This window comes from Rhinoderma darwinii, chromosome 4 (genome assembly GCF_050947455.1).
Source record: "Rhinoderma darwinii isolate aRhiDar2 chromosome 4, aRhiDar2.hap1, whole genome shotgun sequence".
NCBI lineage: Eukaryota > Metazoa > Chordata > Amphibia > Anura > Rhinodermatidae > Rhinoderma > Rhinoderma darwinii.
Genome location: NC_134690.1, coordinates 333,571,473 through 333,591,809, shown reverse-complemented (window position 1 = coordinate 333,591,809; position 20,337 = coordinate 333,571,473). Strand labels below are relative to the sequence as shown.

At 38.7% G+C, this 20,337-nt stretch overlaps 1 protein-coding gene across 4 annotated transcripts in view; it reads left to right on the top strand.

The window, feature by feature from the left end:
* The window catches only part of UTRN (utrophin), a 603,028-nt gene that overhangs the window by 491,264 nt on the left and 91,427 nt on the right, over positions 1–20,337 (top strand). For all 4 annotated transcript variants that reach the window (XM_075862837.1, XM_075862834.1, XM_075862835.1 and 1 more), the window contains 2 exons: positions 13,666–13,727; positions 15,495–15,569. In XM_075862837.1, coding sequence (XP_075718952.1) covers positions 13,666–13,727; positions 15,495–15,569 — 137 coding nt within the window. The remainder of the gene's footprint in view (positions 1–13,665; positions 13,728–15,494; positions 15,570–20,337) is intronic.

The window sequence follows — 20,337 nt, the reverse complement described above, 5'->3', positions numbered from 1 at the left end:
TGATTGTCGTTTTAGTTTTTTTTAAGGTTTTCTAGTGTCCTATGAAGAAACATAGACTATTTCTTATTTCTTCTGCATTTTCTGCTGTTGGATTTAGTCATATCTCTACTGAACACCTTGCAACTATCAAATACATTTGATGTATTTTATGTATTTATCAACGCTTGCAGGAGCGGATCCTCATATCCAGGTGTGCTTCGCCTTAAGAAAACAATTATGGATTGTACATCCCATGTGGATAACCATTATGGATTCCTTAATTCTATCATGGAACACATACGAAACTAGACAACCTATATGCAAACAAAAGGGAGCGAAAAATAGCAAAATAGAAAATCTTTTATTAAATATCTGTTAAATACAATACATAGTAAAACAAAAACTGTTAGAGTAAGATTTTTTTTTTATATAACCATCTTCGTACCTCTCATTGTGGGAGCGTGTCTTCATACCTGTACATTGTATTCAGTACTTTTTATTGATATAACTGTTATAATCCCTTTATTTACTGTGTGGGCTCTATAGTGATTTAGTGGTGGACTGTAGGTGGTTGTTCTGTATACCACTGGGTATTTTTCCATCTTACCCTAACTGTATATCTCTCTGTATATGATCCTCTTTTAACAGTTTTTGTATTATTATGTATTGTTTTTAACAGATATCTAAGAAAGATTTTCTATTTTTGGGCTTTTTCGGTCCCTTTTGTTTGCGTATAAGTTGTCTACTTGTAATTAAGGGGCCCTACTATATTGCATTGGTTTTTACTTTATTTAAAAAAAAATATTAATTTGTTACAATACAGCTTCTATGTATCCTGTATACATAGAAGCTGTATCTTGCCAACAAAGCCGATTCCGTCAGGTCAGCTGAGCTGAGAGTGGGTCCTGGGAGTCCTATCTGTCTCTTACACACAGGATACCGCTAATAACGATCACACCTAAGTTATTAGTTGGATCCTGTGGGCCAAAGACATGTAGGACCAGCTTTCAGGCGGAATTGGCTTTGACACAAAGATACAGCTTTTTTGTATACATGATGCATAGAAGCTGTACTTAAAAAGTAAAATAAAATGAATTAAAGTCAATTGCAAAGTTACTTAAAATCACCTAAAACATTGTTTTATTAAAATGTAAAATTTTTAAATGTGTATATAGCCTTTAAGATGGCCCTGTATGGAAATATGTCTTGTTAATACTGTCAGTGAAACATCTCCCTCCTGTGATAAATACTTCTGATCTTCTAGCTTGATATCATCGCAAAACAATCTCAGCCTGATTGGCTGTATATGGCCACATTTATTCAGTAAAAAAGTATATTTTGTCACCAACAGTATTTATTTCATAAGTCTGACTAAACTATTGTTTAACCAGTTCAGGACCGGGCTATTTTGAGCCTTCAGGACCAGACACCGTTTAGCCCTTTTTAGCACGTGTTAGTTAAATGGCTATAACTTTTTTATTTGTTGGGCTAACGACGTGATTTTTGCGACGTTTTTTCCGTAGACAATGCATGTTTCTTTTTTTATCGTTTTTATACACATCCTTTTTGCTATTTTTAAATTTTTATTCATAAAGTTTGAAAATAATAGTAAAAAAATAAGCTTTTCTTACGTTTCAGCTATTTTTTATTAGTAATAACATAGTTTTACCCTAAAATAGACCTTTTATTTGTGATCGTCATTGTCTACCGTAAATTTTAATATATTACATGTCTATATTAGGGTATTTGGGTCCGGGCTAGCGTTACAACAATGATTGGGGGGGGGGGGCGACGTTTTTTTTTTGCCGTGGGTATTTTATGTGAGTTTCTTATTAATTTTTTTTTGCACTTGACTTTACTATTTTTTTATTACCATGTTACTATGGTCTGTCCCTCAAAGGTCAAAAAAGACCTTTGGGGAACTTTATATATATTTTTTCTTTCTTTTACACCATGTTTTCCCACTGTAACTGGGGCTGCACTGCAGCCCCAGTTACAGGGGAAATCAGCCCTCTCATCAGCCCTCCATCAGCCGCTGCCTCTATTCCTATACACAGCGTTCGTTTAGCGCTGTGTACAAGTCATCAGAGAAGACAGAAGCAGCGAAAGCATTGCTGACGTTCTGGCCAGGGATTCCGCTCCTAGAGGGAACCTCTAATGTCACTGTCCATATATGGACAGTGATGTCAGGGGCTCCTCCTGGAGCGGAATCCCCGGCCACAGTGATGCCGATGCTCTGGCTGGGGACTCCGGTCCTAGAGAGAGGTCCAATGGCACTATCTACAGGGGGATAGTGCTATCTACAATGGGGATGGCACTATCTTCAAGGGGTGTATGGCCCTTTCTACATTGGACACTGGTGTTATATACATGGGAACTGTGTGTGGCACTATCTATATGGGCACTGTGTCTATCTAAGTGGACACTGGCACTTATGTGGGCACTGGCACTAGGGGCAGCTAAGGGTGCATTATACTGTATGGGGCAGCTTTGGGGCATCATACTGTATGGGGGCAGCTATGGTGCATTATACTGTATGGGGGCAGCTAAGGGTTCATTATACTGTGGCGGCAGCTAAAGGGGCATTATACTGTATGGGGCATCTACGGGGCATTATAGTGTATGGTTTCAGCTAAGGGGACATTATACTGTATGGTGCAGCTGTGGGGGCATTATACTATCCCAGAATCTATAGGGGCATTATACTGTTTGACGCAGCTGCGGGGGCATTATTCTTTATGGGCTCATCTATGGGGCATTATACTGTATAGGGGCAGCTATGGGGCATTATACTGTATGGGGGCATTATGCCTGACCTGGCCTGACAAAGACGCTTGTCCAGCATCGAAATGCGTAGCCCATTGCTTTCCGAATAAAGCTGTTACGTTCACTTACCTGGTATGTTCTTGATGGTAGCAGTGCTATTCCATGGGTCTACATTTTTCCATATATTTCATATCTTAAAACAGCGGTTCCCTTCCAAGTGGAAAGGCCTTTGAACCCAGCTGCAGCCCCATCATACCTATTTTTCTTGCTTAAACCTGTGTTGTGCCTGCGGTTGCACAGCTTCAATAGGTGAGCAGTAATCATCTCACTCTTTGTCATTCTGCTCCTCATTGTTTGTGACCTGCACCATTTGGCGACGTGTTTTTTGTTCTCTCTCTTATATTATCCTTACAGTTAGGGTTTAAGGATGGTGCATCCCTGACTGCCTTCAGTCCACCTACCACCAGTGTCCAGGGTCAGACTTTAAACATAGTTTACTACAAATGTAGTGCGCAATTTAGACTATGATTCCTTCTGGCAGTTCCCTCTGCCAAGATTTTCTGTTTTGACAAAGTGTATATGGAGAGCACATGGACCACAACACAGTCATGCAAACAAGCCCTATATATGTGTGTGTCTGTGTGTGTCACATTAATATAATCAACCATCGTGCCGTCAGATTATAACCATGCACAATGTCCTAGTAACAGTGTTAGACAGCAGTAATATTACTATAATAGAGTCAGTCATAATATCCACCTATAGAGCCCCCAAAACCTGCAGTCATAGGGCCTCTCAGATGCTCCTCAAAAGCCAGTAATATTGTTCAGTCACCTGGTAAGAGTCAGCCACAGTTCCCCCATTAAAGCCAATTACATTGCCAATAAAAGGAGTCAGAAACATGAAAACTCTGAACCCACATAATAGTGCCGACCAACCTCAGTAAGTTATCTCCTACATGCTTTCATGCTTGCCTGTATTTAGTTACCTGGAAGTTGCTTATCTATTCACATGTAATTTCTTCAACTCACCAAGGTCTGCACTGCCACCTGTCACATAACACTTCTACAGGAAGTAGTGTTTGATCTGCATTTCTTTAGGCTGGGTTCACACCTGCGTTGGTGTGTTCCGTTGTTCTGCTTCCCGTCGGGGTGTCCGTGATTTCACTGGAAACAATAGTGCAGCATGCTGCGCTATTGTCTCCGGTAAACTCTGGCAAAACCTGCCGGAGCCTCCGACGCGGATGTGAACGTAGCCTTAGCTTGTACTAAATATCCCCTTGTTGATTTATGCCTTCATACCTCTTCATCCTAAGATCAGATGGTCCAGAGCTTGTACCCTCCCAGCCCCTTCCCATTTTGAAGGGCAATATAAACCTGTTACTGCTACATTTCCCACCAAAGAAGTGGATCATCTAAGCCACAATCAGTATGGAGTTGACTAGACTGGCATGCGGAAGTTTTAAGAAAACTCGCCATTCTTCACCATAACCTCTGCAAAGAAGTATAGACTTTACCAGTCAGATTCCCAGGTCACGGTCCTTAAAAGAAGCCGGAGGATTAGACAGAATCATAGTCAGGAGTCAGAACCAGTAGTCAATACAAGAAGACAATTCCAAAGAGATAGACAGGAGCGTAGTCTAGGAACAAGGTCGAGGTCAGGAACAGGAGTCAGGAACAGTTAGAAACAATAGCTAGGCATAAATGCACCTTGATCTGTAGGTGAGGAGTGGAGGCTGGAGTCCCCTTTAAGTAGGCCGCAAGGACAGACGTCATACAAGAGCGCCGGTTGCCCTGGGAAGCCGACGATACTGGCCAAGCAGATTAGAAGATAGGAGCAGAAGAGGAAGTATTCAGCTGCCCAGCAACCAGAGACAGCTGTTGGCTAGAGCTGCAGCTGCTCGGGCGGCCACACCGATGTGTAACAATTCCTTTCTTACGTGTTTGCCAACATTACTGTATTCGTGGAGGGGAGCTCTGTTAATGTTCACATAATTCATAGCAAAAAATGTTGGAACCATCCTGAGCTGGATCTCCTCTTTTTATTTGTCCTCTAGCAGTTGCATGTGATCTGTTTTTGTACGGTGTGCCCTTGTACACAGCAAACTCACTATTTGAACCCATAGACATGATCCTGCCCTGCAAAGTCCAAATTGTGCCACTACTTTATTAAGACAAATTCCAATTGTGAATTGTTTAGTTATGTTTCATAGTGTCTTTTTTTATGACTTATTTTATGCTTTGAACTTCACTACATCTCATTTAATCAAAAGAGGAATATTTTTACTCCAGTACATGTGTATGAATGTTAACTATGCCCAGAACATTTCGCAAGTGCCATTTCAGTGACTAGACTTCAGAATAAAGTCATTTTGAGGAATTAACCCCTTGAGTACCCAGCTCATTTTGGCCTTGAGGACCAGACCCATTTTTTCAAATCTGACATGTATCACTTTATGTGGTAATAACTCCGGAATGCTTTTACCTATCCAATTGATTCTGAGATTGTTTTCTCGTGACATATTGTACTTTAGTTTAGTGCAAAAATTTGGTCGATAAATTCATTCCTTATTTGTGAAAAACACCAACATTTAGCGAAAATATGAAGAAATTATGATTTTTCCAATTTTAAATGTATCTGCTTGTAAAACAGATGGTAATACCACACAAAATAGTTACCAATTAACATCTCCCATATGTCTACTTTATGTTTGCATCGTTTTTTGAACATCCTTTTATTTTTATAGGACGTTACAAGGCTTAGAACTTTAGCAGCAATTTCTCATATTTTTAAGAAAATTTCAAAAAGCGATTTTTTCAGGGACGAGTTCAGTTCTGAAGTGGTTTTGAGTGCCCTATATATTAGAAACCCCCATAAAACACCCCATTTTGAAAACTGCACCCCTCAAAGTATCCAAAACAGCATTCAGAAAGTGTTTAAACTCTTTAGGCGTTTTACAGGAATTGAAGGAAAGTAGAGCTGAAATTTTCAAATTTCATTTTTTTTTTACAAAATTCATATGTAATACATTTTCTTCTGTACCACAGAAGGTTTTACCTGAGAAACGCAACTCAATATTTATTGCCCAGATTCTGCAGTTTTTAGAAATATCCCACATGTGGCCCTAGTGTGATAATGGACTGAAACACAGGCCTCAGAAGCAAAGGAGCACCTCTTGGATTTTGGGGCCTCCTTTTTTCAGAATATATTTTAGGCACCATGTCAGGTTTGAAGACGTCTTGTGGTGCCAAAACAGTGGAAACCCCCAAAAGTGACCCCCATTTTTTAAACTACACCCCTCAGGGAATTTATCTAGGGGTATAGTTAGCATTTTGACCCCACAGGTATTTTGCTATATTTTCTGGAATTAGTCTGTGAAAATGAAAATCTACTTTTTTTCTGGAAAAACGTAAAAATTTCTAATTTTTGCAAGAAATAAAGGATAGAAAGCACCCCAACATTTGTAAAGCAATTTCTCGCGATTACGGAAATACCCCATATGTGGTAATAAACTGCTGTTTGGACCCACAGCAGGGCTCAGAAGGGAAGGAGCGCCATTTGGATTTTGGAGCTCTGATTTTACTGGAATGGTTTTCAGTGCCGTGTCACGTTTGCAACGCCCTGGAGGGACCTAAACAGTGGAATCCCCCCAAAAGTGACCCCATTTTGGAAACTATACCCCTCAAGGAATTTTTCTAGTGGTATAGTTATCATTTTGACCCCACAGGTTTTTTGCTGAATTTATTGGAATTAGTCTGTGAAGATGAAAAGAGACTTTTTTTTTTGAAAAAACACAGAATTTTCTAATTTTTATAAGGAATAAAGGAGAAAAAGCACCTCAACATTTGTAAAGCAATTTCTCCTGATTACGGAAATACCCAATTATGTGGTAATAAACTGCTGTTTGGACCCATGGCAGGGCTCAGAGGGGACGGAGCACCATTTGGATTTTGCAGCTCAGATTTTGCTGAATTGGTTTCTGGGGGCCATGTCGCATTTGCAGAGTCCCTGAAGTACCAGTACAGTAGAAATTCCCCAGATGTGATCCCAATTTGGAGACTATACCCCTGAAAGAATTAAATTAGAGGTGTAGTGAGCATTTTGAGCCCTCAGGTGTTTTATAGATTTTATTAGAATTGGTCCGTGAAAATGAAAACATTTTTTTTTTCCAATAACCTGTAGCTTTAGCTCAGAATTTTTCATTTCCACAAGGAATACAGGAGAAAAGACACCCCAAAATGTGTTACACAATTTCTCCTGATTACGGAAATACCCCTTATGTGGTTGTAAACGGCTATTTGGACACACGGCAAGGGTCTAAACGGAAAAAGTGCAATTTCGTTTTTGGAGTGGAGATTTTACAAAATTTGTTTTTTACGCCATGTTGCATTGCGCTGAGGTACGAGTACAGTGAAAACTCCCAAGAAGTGACCCCATTTAGGAAACTACACCCCTCAAGGAATTCATCTAGAAGTGTAGTGAGCATTTTGACCCCCAAAGGTTTTGCAGAAATTAGTGCACAGTGGATGTTGCAGATTGAAAATTGACATTTTCCACATATATGCTATTTCAGTGCCCAATGTGTTAGGCCCAGCTTGTACCACTGGAGACATACTCCCCATAAATTGTTAAGCGGTTCTCCAGAGTACGGTAATACCCCATATGTGGTCATAAACCGCTGTTTGGGCACACTGCCAGGCCCAGAAGGAGCGCCATTTGGCTTTTGGAGCGCAGATTTTGCTTCGTAGTCGTTTTGTTTAGTGTTTTACTGGTGTTTCAGTTTATAATGTGGGGGCATATGTAATCTGTGCGGAGTACATACATTTTTTGCGTGACACACTGTCGTTTTTATTGGTACCATGTTTGGCTACGCGCGACTTTTTGATCACTTTTTATTCCATTTTTTTGAAACGTGACCAAAAAAGGAAATTCTGCCATTGTTTTTTATGGTATTTTTTTTACGGTGTTCACCGTGCGGGATAAATAATATGATATTTTTTTAGGTCAGGCCGATACGAACGCGGCGATACCTATTATGTCTAGTTTTTGTCTTTTTTTCCATTTTTTTTCTAATTATAAAGGGCTTGGTCAGGGAAACAAGGCGATTATTGTTTTTATTACGTAAAACATGTATTTATTTATTTATCTAAAACTTTTTTTTTACTTTTTTTTCACTTTTTATTTTACACATACTAGGGGACTGGAAGATCTGATCTTCTGATCCCCTGCACAATACACTGCACTACTTCTGTATGTACTGATGTAGTGCAGTGTATTGTAACTGTCACTTTACAACTGACAGTTGAGCCTATTACGTCCTGCCTTGGGCAGGATCTAATAGGCTCCCGCACCTGGCAACCAGGAAGCCGTTGCTAGGCTTCCTGGTTGCCATTGCAACCATCAGAACCCCGCGATTTTTCGCGGGGGGGGGGGGGGGCAATGGGGTGCATAGGGAGCCCCCTCCCTCTGTATCAATCACTTAAATGCCGCTGTCGCTATTGACAGCGGCATTTAAGGGGTTAAACTACAGAGGACAGTGATCGCTGTAGTTGCAGTGGGATGTCGGCTGTATATTACAGCCGACATCCGATGAGGATGGAGCGAGCACAGCTCCTGTGCCCGTTTCATCCTCAGGGCGTTACTATACGCCCATTTTCGGGAAGGGGTTAATAAAAAGTGTTTTGTTTTTTTTTACACCGCTTTCTCTGATCTCCTCATGTATCTCACAGAAGTGAGGAGATCAGAGAAAGTGACAGGAGCTTTCTCCTGCAGACGACGTCACAGACGGCTGTGATTGGTCAGTCTTCAGAGACTGACCAATCACAGCAATCGCCGGCATTGGGGACTGCTAATTGGTCCCCAGGCCGGTAGCAGAGACGGTTAGCTGTCAATGACAGCTGCCGCCGCTGTTCTGTCACTATGTGATTTCACATAGTGACAGTTTATTCCTGCGCCGTAATAGTACGTCGAAGGTACGCTGGAATAAGCGGCCAGCGACGTACTATTACGTCGAAGGTACGCAAGGGGTTAATGAACATTTTGCTGTAATACCTCAAAGGACTTTTAATATTGAGGTTTGAAGGAAAAATGTAGAATAGAATTTCTAAAAATATAAAGGCAGCAACACATTTTAAGGTAGCATTGCCTTGAAGAGTGATTTAATGTGATATTAAGAGACAAATACGTTCACAAACATCAAACAGAAAACCAGCATGTATCATTGAAATATAGGATATATACAATGTCCAAGTGCTTTCAGTACTTCAAAGGAGCAGTAGATTTTTGTTTTTTCAAGTTAGTTTGGCATAGATTTGTACTTGGATGAATCCAACTAGTTCAGGCATGAAATTCTATTTTTGGTATTTAGTTTATAATAATGAAAAAAACATTTGGAAATTGTTCCCAATTAGTTATGTATTTATAGGTTTCTTAACATACGTGAACAAATTAAATCCACAAAAGATTATTCTTCGTAAAGAATAATTAAATCTTTTATCTTAAATACCCTATTGTATTGGATAAGTTAATCTAATATGTATACTTGTTACTATATTAATATAAGGAAATAGGGAAATCCAACATTGGGAATGGGTACATGAGTTTTTCAGAAGTAAGCTGAACCCTAGAATAATATGGTCACACCTACGCAAATAACTACTGTTAATCTTTTCAAGACAGTACTTACAATACTCATGTAGTGCCAGTCTCATAATAATATCCTAATAATTATACAAGTTTTACAATAGTTCCATAGGGTCAGCATCTTATGGTCCCCACACTCATTGTGTGGCCCATACAGGCTGCCTTATAACAAAGCAAAATACAAGTTTAGCAAATAGAAAGCTAGCAGTACATCAGTGTATTTTACATGTAACTTCCTCTTACTATGCCAATCACTTTTACTGCAGGTCCTAGATGTTATACCTGCCAAAATGTGGCCTCCCTACAGTCTACGGAGGGTGTTGCCCAAATCAATGTATACCTTATGCATAGTACATCCCTGATTGCCCCCATGCCGAGTGAGAGAGAAACAGAATTTCCATTATTATATGTAACTATTATATATTGTAGTGGTATTTTAAGCTTATGCCTGTGGGAATTAACGGGGAAATTTTGTAGTTCAGCAAGAAAACATGACTACTACTAGCAATGGCCTTAACGGCATACAGAAGAGAGACTAAGAAAGATAGTAACAGGAGGAAAGTATATAACATTGCTTAAGTGAGTTATCCCATAAATTATTTTCATATTAAAAGTCCAGAAATGCTGTTTTAAAGTAATCTGCAATGTTTCTAACTGTTTTTCCTGCATGATAAGTGACGCGCTGACACATCACAGCTTTCTGAAAAAGTACTAAACTTCCAGGATCACGCGACTGCTATTCAGTTCGGGTGATCAGGGCATTTTTTCTAATAGAAACTAAATTGTAAGGGCTTTACATTCATATTATAAGAGAAATAGTCATGGTTTTATTCCTCTGGATAACCTCTTAAGAGAGAGAGGGGTACAGGCAGGGCAGGAACGCATCACAGTACTGTGCACAGTACAGGCTGTGTGGCTGCTGCCTGATATCACAGTCTAGATGCCCTGCCTGATGTTACTAATAAAAGAAACATGGGGTTTCTAATTTAGTACCTTCATGTCAAATTAGCAATCCAATGTCCCTCACATTAGTAAACTTATTGCGCTTTACTTTAGTAACTCTATGTGCCTTACATAATCTCAATTTGTCTCACATAATCTCATTTTGCCTCACATAACCCCAATTCGTCTCACATATTCCCCATGTGCTTCACATAATGCCCGTACGTCTCGCTTTTGGGACATTGGGGTAAACCATGTGGGATTATACGTCTTGTAACCCCATGTGCCTCACACTAATAGTAAGTAACCCATCTACCTCACATTAAGAACCTAATGTGCCTCTTTTTAACCCCATGTGCCTTGTTTTAACCCCATATGTCTCATATTAATAACACTAATTTGGGGCAATTTGTTGTTACTAATGTTAGGCACATGGGGTTGCGTCCTATAATTGTGAGATGTATATGGTTACCACTGAGGGTGCCCGTACACGATGCAGCAAAGCCACAGTTAAAGAGGCTCTGTCACCAGATTATAAGTGCCCTATATCCTACATAATCTGATCGGCGCTGGAATGTAGATAACAGCAGTGGTTTTTATTTTGAAATACGATCATTTTTGAGCAAGTTATGAGCAATTTTAGATTTAGTTTCTTAATGCCAACTGGGCGTGTTTTTACTTTTAACCAAGTGGGTGTTGTAAAGAAGTGTATGAGGCTGACCAATCAGTGACCAATCAGTGACATGCACTTCTCATTGTTCCAGCCCAGCATGATCCACAGCACAGTGAGATTGTGCAGTGAAAGAAGCTGGGCTGGAACAATGAGAAGTGTATGACACTGATTGGTCACTGATTGGTCAGCCTCATACACTTCTTTACAACACCCACTTGGTTAAAAGTAAAAACACATTATGGCATCTCATGAAAGATCTAGATATATTATCTATAACATCTTTTAAACATTATGTTTTTTATCATTGAACCAATGAATGAATTTGGGACACTATAAATATGGTGTGTTTGGCAGTACCTGTCAAACTGCTCTGAAGAAATCCCGTTCAGGGATGAAACGCGTCAGCTGTTCTAATTAACGGGGCGGGTAGTGACGTCCAAACCCTGCCCTGAGAATACCTGTCCAGTGTTGAAGATCACACGTGGAAGGAGACATACTCTGGAATTTTTACTTACCTGGTTGCCGGCGTGCGATCTTGTCTCGTTGGGTCCGTTCCTCTCGGAGTGCCCTTATTCAGCTGATATACCGGCGTGCAATCCTGCATTGTCGGGTGGAGATTTGAAGGCTTTGAAATTTATGTGTGGCCACACAAATGAACTTTCCTTCTGTGGAGATTTGCTATTTTCCACCTCGGAGCTGACCGCTTCCCTGCATGGTTTCCCGGCACTTGCTGGATATCGAAGGTAAAGGTAAAAAACCTATAAAAGTTGATGTCTTGCCTCAAAGCCTAATATCATGAGAGCTACACATTGACCTAAAGGTCTGTGAAAAGACTTCCTATCACCATAAAATCTGATTTGGATCTGAGGATTCATTAATGAGAAGAAAAAAAGCATGCTGTTAACCACACTCCTTTAATTCATGAGGCTATTTTCCTATCCTGAGAGTAAAGTCATGTTACTTACACATAAAGTGAATTTCTTTAAAAATTTCATTACCAGCTACTCCAAATAGGAACTCTGGCCATTTTGTGATATAAATTATATATATGTTTGAAAACCGCAAGTGTGAACACGACCCAGCGGTTTTTCATTTTTTGAAATCTTTTCAAAATTCTTTTACACATATATAGTTTGCTATATATCCATCAGGCAATATCACCTATGTTTTGAAGGTTCTATTGTATGTTTCCTTTCCTGGCCAGGAGAATTCTCTTTTTAAATTGTAAATTTTGTATTCATGTATAAATTAAATGTTGCCGGTATTGTCTGGATTCAAAAATAAAATACTATGTTAAATTTTATTTAACCCAAGAGTGCCTAGTTATATTTCTGGATCATTTTTTCTTTTTCTTTTTTCTATAATCTTTATCAGGAATGGCACCGTGCTATATTATATTGCAATTTTGGGTTTGTTAGGTATGGTTTGGTTATAACCACATATTTTTTCTATATACAAAAGTAAAAACACACCCAGTTGGGCATTAAGAAACTAAATCTAAAATTGCTCATAACTTGCTCAAAAATTATCGTCTTTCAAAATAAAAACCACTCCTGTTATCTACATTCCAGCGCCGATCAGATTATGTAGGAGACAGGGCATTTATAATCTGGTGACAGAGCCTCTTTAATGCCATGCGGTTTTGCAGCAAACCGCGTGCTGTTACCGCAGCTCGGTCGCATTGTGTGAAGACACGCTTACGACATCTTTATTGTTGGTGTTCAGCTCGGACCTTCACTTTACGGCAAACCCAGTTAAGTGGGCCTTTACTAAAAGTAGTTGGGTACCCTTCATCTATACAATGAATATGATATTTGATGGTGAGACAACTGCTTTAAAAAAGGAAGGAAGTCATTCAATTGTAGTGCGGACAAAGTGGCTAGCGGCAGAAATGGGTGTACTGAAATAGTACAAGGGAAAAAGAGATCACACAGCGTCGCCAGGAGAAAAGATGATTTCAGTTTGAACCCACCCTATTGAAAGCTATTCTCTTATGTGGAGATTTTATCTGAGGCTCTGTAAATGGTTTAGTCATTTCAGCTGAGGTTCATAGAAACATTGAAAGGTTTGCATAGTACATGAGCAATACTGTAACTGTGTTTTTCATCAGTATGACAGTAATGTGGTTGATTAATACTAAATCAGATTGGAAAAGAGAAAAATGAGTCTTCACGTAACTACAGGTTTAATAATTTACTTGCTCTAGATCAAACGTAAAAGTAATTAATTCATGTCAACATCATTTTTCATTCATCACTACTTGGAATCTACTTTTAGTATTTTTCTATCTGAAAATGTTGTTCCTATTTCACCTTTTTGTGAACCAAGCTACAACGCATGTTACAAATTTAATTATAACCCACATTTTTGATTTATCAAGTAAGCTGGTGCCAGAAGAGTGTGCCGAGCTTTCTTAAGATTAAATATGTCACAGCAAACAATAATTGTTGACACAGATTATGGGGACCAATACAATAAAATGTAGAGCACCAAATGTTTGCCTGGCTGTATATCTAATGCATCATTATTTTTTACAGCAAAATATAGTACATCTCTGTATACATGTGTCACATTAGATATACTCTAATTGGAATGCAAAAGTAACTAAAATAAAAGACAAAATAAAAACTAATACTAAATGATTTACTGTTTTTAATTTGCAGTCATCAAACACAGACCACTTGCTGGGACCACCCAAGAATGACTGAACTCTTCCAATCACTCGGTAAGTAGAATCTTTTTAACTAGGGGTGGGCATTTTTAGGCACAAAATCTATTGATGAATTTAGACGTGATCGATATTAGCTGGATTTTTTATCCTTTTTAGAAGGCATAATATATTGCTTGTAACTTCAAGAGGTTTTCCCTCTACTTTAAACCATGACATGTTGCCCACTAACCACTAGAACTGCTTTTGATCACTAAAATATATAGGCTTCAGTGCTAGTAAAATACAGTGGATCCTAACTATATTTTTGCTGTACAATGCCACTTAGATGAATGTGGCTGTGTTGCAGTGTAATACACTGCTCTTCTTTCAAATAGGCAAAAGAGAAATTGCTGAATTACTGTATCTAGGCGGGAGACTTCCTATCTACTGTCAGCAAGCAGAAATCTACAAAAAACTCAGCAACTGAAACTAAAAAGTTTATTAGAAAGTTCCATAACTTATCGTTAAACAACAACTAAGGTTTATTTAACCAAAAAGAAACCCTTTTGGGCTGGTTTACGCCTGTGTTGGAGGCTCCGTTAGGGCCCTCCGTTGCAGATCTGGCCAAAAATACCGGAAACAATAGCGCGGAGAACCCGACGGAACCCATTAAAGTCATTGGGTTATGTCATTGGGTTAAGTCATTGGTGTCCGTGGTGCAACAGAACCGGTGCTTCCGGTTATTCCCTTATTTTGGTCCTCTGACGGTGCAGAACAACAGAATGTCAAGTACAGGTGTGAACCAATCCTTAAACTGTGAATATTATAACCCAGTATACCAAGTACAAAACATATCCAATGGCACTTCTGGTGCACTCCTCCTCAAACAATATCTGTATCCCTTCTAGCACATCCTCCCCTCGGGCACCCAACCGCTTAATCAAACCTTTACTCTTCTCACCCTTCTTGTGCAGTTTTGGGCTATCAAGAAATTTTATATTAAAATGATGGTTAGGACCCAGTATAATTTAGATTATTTTTGCTGGATGTCGGATATATGGATTTCAACTCTTTCACATTAGATTTGTGGTCTACGTTCAAAGTTCAACATATTTTTTAACTATAAAAACTTTTAGTAACATATTCTGTTGCATTCCAATAGGATAGGTGTATATGCCCAAAAAAAACTCCCCTCAACTCACTACTGCTTAATCAAACCTTATAAATATACTCTGCTCGCCCTTCTTGTGTCATTTTGGGATATCAAGACTATATTGGCTGTATGTCGGGTAATGGAAATTCAGCTCTCTTCACATCAGATGTTTTGTATATGTTATAATTATGATATTTTTTTTTAAGTATAAAAACATTTAGTAACATTTTGGAGGCATACACAGGTACAGTATAGGCTTCAAGGACCTCTATGGCAACCCCATTACAGCTACGTGCAAAACGTGTGCATGAGTCCTTAAACTGATCTGAACGTATACCTAAATCTTCTCCTTCATCCCTCTAAAAACATATAATTGAATGAACATAAAATACAAATCAAACATGATGGGAACAGAGACTTCCAGACTGATGGTTGCGGGAATTTTATTGTACCAACGTGCTCAATGATCATCCGTTCGATTTTCATCTGATTTTATGAGGCTTTTTGTACTGACGGTAGTTACATGAAATTACAGCAGCTGTCACAGTAGAACTTGGAAGCTTTCATTTTATATATGTTAACACTGACTCCTGTCTGCTGATAAAATAATGCCATCTGTAAACTATGAACTGAAGATGCAGTTCCAACAGTAAATGCTGCTGTTCTAATCTTTCCTTTATTATTCCCAGGTGACCTGAACAACGTGAGGTTTTCAGCCTACCGCACTGCTATGAAGATAAGGAGACTTCAGAAAACATTGTGCTGTAAGTGCGGAGCTCTTCCTGCCCTACATATTATGTGCCGTATGTCTAAATTCACATTATACTGTTTGTAGGTTTGTGTTGATATCGCTGTCTACTGTACAATATATCCTCTTCACCTGCATATGCCCTCATACTGCATCCCAATGGAAAATAATATTGTAGTGAAGGAATTGTACTCTGTTAGTTATATTTTATATCGTCATGTCTTCATAGTAAAAACCTGAAAACACTGTACTGTAGGCTAATGAGGCCGTTCTTCATTATCAAAGTAAAAAAAGGCATATAATACTGTCTACCAGCTCACCCTATAATTAGATGTCCAATATAAAATATTTAAAGAACTCAACTACATGAAGATCTAGCAGTCTGAGTTGTATTTTGTGATTTGGCATCGCATATTATAATAGGAGGTAAATTTGCTGAACTATCTAAGCTCAGTGAGGTAAAGCAATTCCCAAAAAATAACCTACTACATCTGTAGTTGTTTAATTACTGCATTTAGTTAGATATTTAAAACGCTCCAGTCAGAAAAGAAAATTTCTCATGTCTCCACATGTGTAGTAAGTCTTTTAAAGGTCTTTCCCATAGACCTATGAACGTTTGTCCTTTCAAAACCAGAACGTTTTTGTCAAATCTGATCATGTAAGGTTTGATCTCCTGCTCTTTCTCAACTACAAGTCTGTATGATTACATCAGTATGTCCTGTCCACAATTATTATTCTTTGTTCCGTCAGGGATCTATTGCCTATGTTGGAAAGAATAACAGAGTATTCTTCGCTATTCTTTTCAGTATAACTAAACAGAGACCTGATGCACCCATTGTCAGTCATCTGACTCTATGCAGAGGATACAGATATGAATTTCTTACTGATCTCTTTATTTCCAGCTGGTTGATGGTTGAATGGGCAGAATTTGGTCAAGTGGGCAGGACGTAGTTTTTCTGGTCTCCTCTTTAGACATTGAGGATGGGCTCCTGCTGCAGCCAATTGCCTTACAACCAAACACAGCTATGTTAAAAGGAGGAGGGGGAAAGATGTTCTTCTAGGACAATCTTTCTTGCAATATAAATCTGAATATGATCAAATGAGAAAAGAATATTGTGAGAGGAATGTTCTACATATAGTGTTCCTTTAAGGGAGCTTAGACTGATGTGTTGATGTGTTTCATAATTTATTATCCTCATTTAATGATATTGCTTATTCTAGATGCAGCCAGTACTCAAATTCCAACAATGTGGAAGTTTAGAAACACAATACAACATAATTATGCGCATTCCTATAATTGGCAGCCGGTTTATGCGCTAGGCAATCATTTTTTATTTGTAGGATTTGTTACTTTATTATTATTGTGATGTGTTTTACCAGTTCAGCTTAATCTCCTAGAGATGGTCTGCTGAAGTCTAAACAACGATTGGTTTCATATTATTTATGGAAAACAATAATTTTACAACCAACTGCTCGTTTAAAATGATATTTTTACTAAGTAAATCACAGCGTGGGATTAAAAATCATTGATGGAAACTATAAACCAGAAAGAGTTTAATCTTCTCATGCATCTGAAAATGAAACTGTAACTGAACTTTCCCAGAGCGTTGAGTGCTCCTCATCCCTTCTATCTATCTATCTATCTATCTATCTATCTATCTATCTATCTATCTATCTATCTATCTATCTATCTATCTATCTATCTATCTATCTATCTATCTATCTATCTATCTATCTATCTATCTATCTATCTTTCTCTTCCTGACATTGTCTCTTGTTCGTCTCCTTATGTCCCTCTGTGTCCCCAGCCCTCATTGTATTCAGTAAGCTTTCAGCCTTGGTTTAAGGGGGGGAGTTATACTGCACAGCTCATCAACAGCAAGCTTAGATACCATGAAAGCCACAGAATGATGTTTCTGCATCTCCCACAGACAGAGAATAGGGGTCTATGGAGTTGGAGGGGCACCGAACCACCACCTTGGAATAATTTTGGGTCTCATTAGTCAGATGCTCGCCAATCAAAGATTGGGGGAAAACACTCTTTCAATGAATTGTTGGGGAAAAATAAAGGTACAGTATATGGATAAGATATATGTCAACAGAAAATGTTGGTTTTTTTTGTACAGTTGCAAGAAAAATTAAGTGAACCCTTTGGTATTCCCTGGATTTCTACATTAATTACTAATATAATGTGGTTTGATTATTATCTAAGAAGAATTTTATAGACAAACACAATTTAACTAAACTAATAACACACGAACAGTTGTGCTGTCCATGTCTTTTATTGAGCACATTGAGTAAACATCCACAGGGAGAAAAAGTAAGAACTCTTGAACTTAATCTGCAGATCCCCTTTAGCAGCAATCACTTCCACCAAACATTCCCTGTAGCTGCAAGTAAGATTTGCACAATGTTGAGGAGAAATCTTGGACCATTCCTCCCAGCAAATGTGTTTTAGTCCATCGATATTTCTGAAATGCCTTGCAGGCACAGTCCTCTTGAGGTCAGGCCACAGCATCTCAATAGGGTTAAGGTCAGATCTCTGACTTGGCAATTCCAAAACACAAATCTTCCTTATCAACCATTCTTTAGTTGATCTACTTGTGAGCGTTGCCTCATTGTCTTGTTGTATCACCAAATGTATTTTCACCTTAAGGTCATGAACTGCTTCCCTTACATTCTCCTGCAAAATGTTTTGATACACTTTAGATTTCATTGTTCAATCAATGATCAAAAGTCATCCCGGCCCTGAAGCAGAAAAGCAGCCCTAAACCTTGATGCTTCCTCCGCCACACTTCACAGGTTGGCTGAGATTTTTGTGTGCAGTGTTCTTTTTCACCCAAACATAGCATTATGCATTTGTGCTAAAAAGTTCCACTTTTGTCTCAACCCCTTCAACATTTTCCCATAAGCATTGTGGAGCATTCAAGTGGTCTCGGGTAAACTTAAAGATGGGCCAGCAGCGGCTTCCTTTTTGGTGTCCTTCCATGAACACCATTCTTGTTCAGTGTTTTTCTAATAGTGGACACATGAACAAAGGTTTTTGCAGTTTGCAGAGCCTTCAGAATGTATTTTTCTGTTATCCTTGGGTTCTTTCTCACCTCTTTCAGGATTGCCCATTGTGCTCTTTGAGTGATCTTAACAGGACTCCTACTCTTAGGTAGAGTAGCAACAGTCCTGACTGTTCTCCATTTGTAGACAATTTGTTTAACCATAGATTGATATGCACTCAGGTTTTCAGCAATTCTTTTGCAGCCTTTTCCATCTTCATGCATTTCTATAATAGGTCTTCTGAGGTCTTCTGAAAGTTGTTTTTCTTAAGGCATGGTTAGCACTAACTACATTTTTTTATAGAGGAACATATTTGTCAGTAACCAGGCTATGTGTGCCTTCATTTAATGGGCAAGGAAAGCACCTGTGAAAACCCCACTCCTAATCTGAATTCCTTAATTGAAACACCTTTTGCCAATTACATCTTAGAGAAGTCATTAACACAGTTGTACACTTACTTTTTCTCCCTGCACTCTGGGTTTTTACTTGTCAACATTTTATTAGTAATCAATGCAGAAATCCAGGTAATTCCAAAGGGTTCATGTAGTTTTGCAACTGTAGAATATACCTCATTCTATTAGAGAAGAAACCTAGATTGGAAAATTGATAGTAGGCAACTTGATCACAGTTCTTTACAAGGAGAAATAGCCCCCAAGAATATGCTACAACCAGAGATGTGCCTACAAATCACTGAAAATGGGATCGAATTTACATAAAATTACAGAAAAAAGCCATAATTACGGATACAGGGGCAGGTTGAAACACTGGTTCCCCGCAGCATGCAAACAAGTCAAGGCTACGTGTAGGAAGATTAAACAGGTGAACAAACAGTGATGAAAAGCCACTTTCACACCTACCATTCATGAGGGGGGTGGCTGAATAGTATAATTGAACACACAGATACTGTAAATGCTTCTATAAGATGCCAGTCACATAGTTACATGTAGGGCACCATGCTGGTATACACCCTATTAGTTATGCTTATACGATTCGACCAGGCAGACTGCCCAACAGCTTCTAAGTGCACAATACTAAGTACTAACACCATTCTCCCCAACAATGCCTGGCCGCATACTGCAAAAATAATTTTCATGATAACATAAGGTATTAGTGGATATTTTGTCCAAAATACGCAAGCTCGCAACGCACGTCAAGGGTCCTCACCGTAATGTAGAGTCCCTACACTAACATTACAAACAAATCACAGAAAATGGGATACCAAATTCATATGTTTTGTTTTATGTTTTACCACTTTTAGAAAAACAAGAACTATTTGATAAAAAAAAATGTTTTCTGTTGCCATGTTATGAGAGCCATAACTTTTTTCTTTTTTCCATAAATTTAGTGTTGTGAGGGCTTACATTTTGCGGGGCAATCTGTAGTTTTCACCGATAGCATTTTGGGGTACATGCGACTTTTTGATCACTTTTTATTCAATTTTTTTGGAGAGCTAAGGTGACTAAAAACCAGTAATTTGCTTGTTTTATATATATTTTTTCACGGCGTTCACCGGGCGGGTTAAGCAACACTATATTATGATAGTTCAGACTTTTACAGACGCGGCGATACCAGTTATGTTAACTTTTCTTTTTTTTAACATTTCTTTATGGGGAAAATGGGAAAAGGTTTTTTTTTTTTTTATTAGTCCCCCCCCCTAGGGGACTTAAAGCAGCGATCATTGAATACTAATGCATTGCAGTATATCGTGATACTGACAGTCTCCTTTGAAGCCT